An 8325-nucleotide genomic window follows, 5' to 3' on the forward strand; every position below is an offset into this window, starting at 1 on the left:
CTACCTTCCCGGTTAACCTTCCTTTGATATTGCTACACCTTTTAAGTGTCCATAGCTTACACCGGGTACATCGTATGGAGTTTCTACCCCTTCCTTTTCTTCAGATCGAGCAGGGCCATCTACCTGAAGGGGTTTGTGATTTGTCAGCCTTCCTACTTACTAAGACTTTTGCTACGTTAACCGTAAGGCCCTTCGATTCTAGACCTTCTTTCTACACCCTAATCTCCATCTCTAGTTCTGGTAGTGATTCAGCTATTAGAGCAAGGTCATCAGCATAGAGGAGTTCCCAGGGGCAGCATGTCTTGAATTCCTCTGTTATTGCCTGGAGAGCTGTGATGAATAAGGACTGATCTTTGGTGAACCCCTACTTCTACCTGGAATTCTTCACTATACTCGTTGCCAACTCTCACCTTACTGACAGCATCCCTATACAGGGCTCATACAGCTCTTACCAGCCATTCGTCTATCCCCAGTTTCCACATTGACCACCAGATAAGGGATCAGGGGACCCTGTCAAAGGCTTTCTCCATGTCAACAAAAACCAAGTACAGAGGTTTATATTTAACTAGGTATTTCTCCTGCAGCTGCCTTACCAGAAATATAGCATTGGTGGTGTTTCTGCCTGGCACAAAACCAAACTGCATCTCATCTAGGCTAACTCTTTCCCTAATTAGTTGGGCTATGACCCTCTCTGTAACTTTCATTACCTGATCCAATGATTTGATACCCTTGTAGTTGTTTCTATCTAAAGCATTACCTTTACCTTTGTAGCAGCTGACAATGGTGCTGCTACATCAGTCATTGGGTATGACTCCTTCATGAACTGATTTACGATTTATTGAAAGAAAATGCTGCACAATATAACATCAAGTGGAGTGTGTTGCAAAAACACAGACCTTTCCTCATCAGCAGTATGAGGTGCAACTTTTGCTTAGAGGAGAAAAGGATTATAATGTGGCATTTCTTCTAGACAGGAAACTGCCTGAACTCTAAAAGCAAATTATTTACCTCTTGTCCTCATCACTGGAAATATATATCAACCAACTGGTCAGTTCCATTCAAGCAGTAAAGGTTGGTTTTAGCCTCATTAGAAGCCATTTCAACATAAAAAGAGTTGGTGCTAATTTAGTGTGTGATCTACTACAGGATTTGTAGTCTGCACTGTGAAATGACCTGAATTCGGTTAGGATTAAGGTTAGGATTTAGAGTAAGGATTAAAGTTTAGAGTTATAGTTAGGGTTTAAAGTTATGGTTAGGGTTTAAAGTTATGGTTAGGGTTAAGGTTTAGGGTTTGAGTTAGGGTTAGACGGCACACTAGGTAGACCAGATGCTAAAGTGGCACCAAAAGGTTTTATCTCCTTCATGTCTACTACCTACATACTCCCATATATGTACACATCTCTCTTTCTCCCACGCTCCCTCCACTTTATCTTTACCTTCTCTTCGTTCCACATTTACATAGAGAAAACATTTTAATTTCACTTCTTGTTATAGGTGGATGGGAGGGGGTGTTTATTTACTTGTTTGAAAAATTGAAATTTTACAAAATTTTTTTTTTCAGAATCATTATCTCCGTATTTTTCTAGGTATTTCGCCCAAAAGAATTTTTTTTAAAAGTGAAAATTTAAGAAATTGATGAAGAAGGGGGAGAATTAAAATTTTTTAAATGCTTTTATTTATTTTTTTTTTTTTGCAGATTCGGACTCTCCGCCCTCGATATAGTGTGTTCCTGTAAAAAAAAATCCTAAAGCGGGTGCGGTCCATGATCTTTACCTCCGCTCAAAAATCGATATATCGTTGGTCATAATGTTTGGTTCACATATTGCAAAATACGAAAGTAACAAATATTTAAAGGAAATTCTACGTCATTTAATTTAGTCAGTTAGAATTATCGCCCCTGGCTATACTGAAAGCGAGGCGAAGTAATAAGGCGCGGTTTTTATTTCCTTCGAGTTTACAGCATTTCTGTGTTCTAATATGGCCAAAGTTAAAGCTGCTAAAGGTTATAAACACGCTGAGGTGTTTCCTATATCAGAGATCTTGAAGTCTGCAGATAAAAAGAAAGAATATTCCCTTGTAAAGCTTATTGGTTACGGCGGTTTTGGTTTAATTTACACAGCCAGACAAGTTGGTGGTTCGCCGAACGAAGAATATGTTGCTAAAGTCGAACCCATTGGTAACGGTCCACTCTTTAACGAATTCCATGCTTTACAGAAGATTGCCAGACCAAATATTATACAAGATTATCTAAAAGGTAAACGTTTGACTCATCTTGCCATACCGGAATTCATAGCAAACGGCGTACATGAATATAAAGGTATTCAGTATCGTTTCATAATCATATCTCGATTAGGAATCGATTTGCAAAAGGTTTTAGAATACAATGGATCTCATTTCGACGAATCTACAGTTTATTGTGTTGCTAAACAAATGATAGATGCTTTAGAGTGTATCCACCACCATGGCTACGTCCACGCCGACCTGAAAGCCGGTAATATATTATTTGCTGCAGATAGTAATAAAATAGACAAGGTATATCTGATAGATTATGGTCTGGCTGCGAAGATATTTATAGATAAGAAACACAAGGTGTATAAACCAGAGAAGAAGAAAGCTCACAATGGAACGTTGTTATATACGAGTCTGGATGCTCATGAAGGTGCTGATCCATCTCGAAGAGGAGATTTCCAAATTCTGGGATTCTGTATGTATGAATGGCTTACAGGGAGTTTACCTTGGGAGAAATACTTGGAAAATAAAGAACAAGTGAAACATGAGAAGGAAGTGCTATTAAAGAATCTTTCAAAAATTCCATTTGGAACTTTAAAAACTTACTTCAAAACTATTGAAAAACTAAAATACGACGAAGAACCAGACTATGAAAAGTTACGACGAATATTCCAGGATGCTTTAAAAAAACATGGTAAAGGTGGGAAATTGCTGATTCCGACAGGTAAACCGTTGGAAATCATTTCCAACACTAAAACTGCACCGAAACGAGGTATTCCTCGTTCTAAAGTTATTGCGAAACGCAAAAAACTTGAATAAAATAGGTAGAATCATTTAATTGCCAGTATCTTAACATTTATTATCACATCTTTGAAGATAGTACTCCAGCATGGCCTTAGCTATATTGGCCCCTTTTTTTTTTTTTTTTTTGCATTATCATTATTTCTACTACTTAGGTATATCCCTCTGCCTTCTGAGTTAAAATCCCACCAAGGTAAATTGTCTTTCTTTATTTCAAAAATCGATAGAATAAATACCTGTCAAGTACTTGATTGGTATAATCGACTGTATTCTTTCCTGAAATATTAAAAATATTTACTATATTCGGTTGTTTAGCAGAAATAGTAGGCTCATGAACTAAATATTTTATTACATTTAAATCTTTTACTTTCTTAATTCAAATCCCAGTTGTTTCATTATGATTTCACCCCTTTAATTAGTTTGTGACTTGCAAGTCTACTGACGATGAAATTTAAAGGCAGCCATCTAGTCCCCTTTTTAATAGCTTTCAACCTTCAGGACAATACAGATAGCAATAATACGGTGTAACAGTTTGTCCCCTAAAAATCTAGGTTTTGTAGAAGCATTTGTTACCGTTGAAGATTGTGAGGTCAACTTTTCCATTCATCCTTTCGGAATTGAGTTGATGTAAACGACTAACCTCTGTCCCCAAAAATTTCGGCTTTCTTCCTGTAATAAAGAAATTTATTACTGTGTTTATTGTTGTAGAAAGGCTACAACAAATATTTGCTGAAACTACGCATTTAATGTCGCTTAACACTTTTGTATCGAGGAACTCAACGAACTTTCACCTTTTTTTTTTTTTTTTCCTTTCACAGACATTCGGTGAGATGTTTATCGCCGATGTTTGACTTTATATCCAACCTGTTTGGATTTGAAAACCTTATTTGTTGTATATTTCTTAACATCTTTTAAAAATAAATATATTCCATTTCCGTGTTGATTTGAATAAATTGCTGCCCCCCCCCCCCTCCTTTTTTTTTTAATCACATTGACGGGACAGCAACAGGTCCTTTCTAAGTGTTGTTTTGGCAAACGATTATCCGTGATTTCTTTGTATAAAAGTATATATAAATTGCCTCCTTTGTTTACATTTTGAAGTTTTTATCGAGGTTCAATATCAGTTTTGTTCGAAGAGCGAAGGGTCAATACTTTCTTTCATTTTCGTGATAAGTAAAAGGTGAAATGTTGCAGAATTTTGGTGTAGTATAAATTATCTTCATCATTTAACGTTCTCCTTCCATGCTGGCATGGGTTGAACGGTTTGGAGCTGGCAAGTCAAGACTGCACCAAGCTCTGCCGCCTGCTTTGGCCTGGTTTCTAACCCCTACCAATTTACAGTAACCAGAAACAATGTCAAGGAAGCACATTAGATAGTTTTGAGAGTTGACCAAATCCTCGTGGCTGTGGAATTATGACCATCAAAGACAACCAAAACATCTTAGCAAATTTCTTTTACTTATTTCAGTTTGGGTCCCAGGAGACACAAACACAACACCAGCTGTCAAGCAGTGGTGGAAGACAAAGACACGTTTATGTGACAGTTGTCTTTCAATTTCCCTCTGCCAAATCCACTCACAAGGCTTTGGTCAGCCCATGGTTATAGTACAAGACACATGCTCAAGGTGCCATGCAGTGGGACAGGTCCCAGAACCATATGGTTTGGAAGCAAGCTTCTGACAACACTGCCACACCTGCATATAATGTATATATACACAACTATGCCATCTACATATCCTATAGATTATATATTGATTAAAAAAGTCAAAAGTGGGAGAGTAAAGCAAAATATTCGCTTTGGACCAGCGCCTGTCAAACCATCCGACCCATACCAGCATGGAAAACAGACGTTGAATGATGAATCAAAATGCTAATTTGATTAATCGGGTTTAAAAGAATATCCTCATTAAGAATCTTTTAGTGTAACCCTTGTTAAAATGTATTTGCTAGGAAAAAAGTAGCATGGCTCTAAGTCAGTGGTTCCTAACCTAGGGTCCACGGATCCCCCAGGGGCCATGAACTAAATTCAAAATTTCATATATATATATATACACACGTAAAGATAAGCATATTAAAAAGGGTCTATGAGAAAACTTGTTTACATAAAAGGGTTAGGAACCACTGCTTTAAGTGATGAAAAAAATGGTAATCATTTTAACAATCAAAATATTTTTGTCATTCTGAGATATTTAGCATTATAAAAGACAATGTTATGAGTCACTTAACCAGAGTTTGAGGGGTAGCGGTTTCCTGGCCAGTTGTTTTTTTTTTTTTTGTTCTGTTTTTGTTTTCTAAGCTGTTTCTACAGCTATTCTGCAGTCGAGATTTGCATTAGATGAAAGAACTTCATGAGAAGACTCTTATGGTGAAAACTGCGAAAAAAAAGTTGTGACTTAACATGAAAGCAAAGGTGATAATTTTAGGAAATCAAAATATTTTTGTCTTTTTAAGAGAAAAATAATGTCTGAATTCATGAAAGAGTTTGAAACAAATATTTTGGAGAAAACCTTGTCTAAAAATATTAAGCATAAAAAAAAGTTATAATTTTTTGCTATTTCATATTTTTATTATTCTGTTCATGTATTAAAATTTCATCATTTAACATCCATTTTCCACGCTGGCATGAGTTGGATGGTTTGACTGAAAACTGGTAAGCAGGGGAGCTGCACCAGACTCCAATGTGATCTGGCAGAGTTTCTACAGCTGGATGCCCTTCCTAATGCCAACCACTCCAAGAGTGTAGTGGGTGCTTTTTACGTGCCACTAGCATGGATGTATAGAGCAGTCCTGGAGGACTGTGATGAACAAGAGGGGGCTTAGGACCAATCGTTGGTGAACCCCTACTTTTACTCTGAATTATTCACTATACTCATTGCCAACCCTCACCTTGCTGATAGCATCCCTGTACATCCCTCTCACCAACCACTCATGTATCTCTAGTTTCCACACTGACCACCAGATAAGGGATCAAGGGACCCTGTCAAAGGCTTTCTTAAAGTCAACAAAAGCCATGTACAGAGGTTTGTCTTTAGCAATGTATTTCTCCTGCAGCTGCCTTACCAGGAATATAGCATCAGTGGCACAAAACCGAATTGCATCTCACCTAGGCTAACTCTCTCCCTAATTAGTTGCATTAAGACTCTCTCTGTAACTTTTATCACCTGATCCAACAATTTTATACCTCTGTAATTATTTCTATCCAAGGCATCACCTTTACCTTTGTAGCAGTCATCGAGTATGACTCCTTCGTGAACTACCTGATTTACAATACAGGTGACTAGACCATAACCCACATCACCAGATATCTTAAGCATCTCGGTGATTCCTGAGGGACCAGAGGCTTTCCCTGTCTTCATATCCTTAATTGCTCTATCTACCAAGGTACTGTCGATGCAGATAGCTGGTTCCATCTAACATGCCCATTGAAATCCCCCAATCATGAAGATCATTGTCACTTGTCTTTGAAGTAGCCTGCAGAAGAATATCAAAAGTAGTAGGCCCACTTGGCGGTGTGGGGGGGGGGGGGGCATAGGCAGAGATAATTGTAGCTATACTATTCTGCAAGACTAGCCTGAGATTAAGCACTCTATCACTCACTCTGACTACCTCTGACCTTCTCCACCCATTTCTCTGCCAGGAATATATCCCATATCTGTTACCTTCCCAGAAGACTTTATATCTATGTGTCTTGCCTGTGAGGAACCTGGCTGAAGCTCCTCTCTACCTTACCTCTTAAATGCAACAGGCATCAACATGCCTCTGTTCAAACATTCCAACAAACTTGCTAGACCTACATTTCAATGTACCTATGGGAAAGAGACATGGGAAGAAGAGGTGATATTCAGCACTTGAAAAGATTTCAATGGCCACTTGATAACACATGTCACATCAGTTGTTTTCACTTTAACTTACTATCATTCAAACTTAAATATATGTAATTTAAAGGATTAAAAAAATAGTAAAACAAATTAAAACAAAACAAAACAATTTCTTTGCATTATCAAATAGCAAAATATTTTTTATTTACAGTTAGAAAATGATTTAAAAACATGAAAGTTAATGAACAAATTCAGTGCAAAATGAAAAAATGACACATTGGATTTGAAAGAGAAAAAAACTTAGTGGTTATAATTGTCAATTTCACTTAAATTGCAATTTTTTTTATTTTTGAAATATATAAATTTGTAATAACAAAATTTTCATGAGTAAGATTGCAGGCACACTAAAATTTAAAATACATAAATGATTTAAACTTTTTAAAGTTGTATTTGGGTAATTTTAACCAATCAATGGCGTGTATTCAGCTTAAGAAAGTTACCGCTGTTTGCGAAAATAATGAGAGAGAGAGAGAAAGAAAAGTATACAAGATAAGAATGGTGGGTGAGAAAAACAAAGTTCTTTTATAGGGAATGTGTGTGTGTATGCATGTGTATATACATACATACACAATACATACATAATCAAAAGTGGTTCAGCTGAAAATCAAACTTAAAGAAATAAAAAAAAAATTTCATGGAAATTGCCGAACAAACAGTTTCACTTTTCATATAATGTCTTCAAAAGGTTACCCTATTTTAGTTTTTAAATTCTAAATTCAGCAGCAACATTTTAAGTATTTGTTTCTTCTTGGCCAGTACATTTCCAGGTTCAATACTTAGGAATATTCTAAGATATTGTGCCTGCATTTTTTTAATTCAAGTATATGTGTGTTTGTGTGTGTGTATATATATATATATATATATATATATATATATACATATATACTTTATTTAAAAGCAGCAAAAATATAACCTTACTCCGGTGTATATATATATATATATATATATATTTATCAGTCAAACAAAAAAATCCTTAAGTTAGTTGCGTCCTTTATGCCAAGTTCAACTTTGCCATTATTAATTTTCCTGTGATGCTGGTGTTATTACAATCGATTATTGAATACCTTTAAAAATATTACCCTACCATGATCGTACTGTTATCATATGAATGAAACTAGTAAAAGCAAAAAGGCATGCAGAAAGAAAAAAAAAAGAGTCTTTGAGAAGATAATCTGCTGTGGAATTCAGAGAATTCAGAGAATCGTACAGGAATAGATTTAAAAAACAGAATTTGGTAACAAAAAATAACAAATTTGATAACTCCTCATTGAAAGGGAATTAAAAAGGTGTTAAGGGGATAAGAAACGTTCAAAGGTTTAGTTCATATATCGATATCACATCTTCGTCCCGATGAAAGATACTGTCAGACATATTGAGCTTCTCTTGTTGATAACCAACTCAAACCGATTTCGAACTC

The 8325-nt window shown here is 36.0% G+C and overlaps 1 protein-coding gene across 1 annotated transcript; it reads left to right on the forward strand.

Annotated features, from left to right (window-relative positions):
• The first annotated feature begins 1903 nt into the window (after positions 1 to 1903).
• On the forward strand, positions 1904 to 3965 carry LOC106876565 (serine/threonine-protein kinase VRK1-like). The gene has a single exon (XM_052971378.2). It carries the CDS (start codon positions 1978 to 1980, stop codon positions 3046 to 3048), a length of 1071 nt encoding a protein of 356 aa, XP_052827338.1. The 5' UTR covers positions 1904 to 1977; the 3' UTR covers positions 3049 to 3965.
• The last annotated feature ends 4360 nt before the right edge of the window (positions 3966 to 8325 follow it).

Source organism: Octopus bimaculoides, chromosome 10, assembly GCF_046866305.1.
Source record: "Octopus bimaculoides isolate indiv1 chromosome 10, ASM4686630v1, whole genome shotgun sequence".
Classification (NCBI taxonomy): Eukaryota; Metazoa; Mollusca; class Cephalopoda; order Octopoda; family Octopodidae; genus Octopus; species Octopus bimaculoides.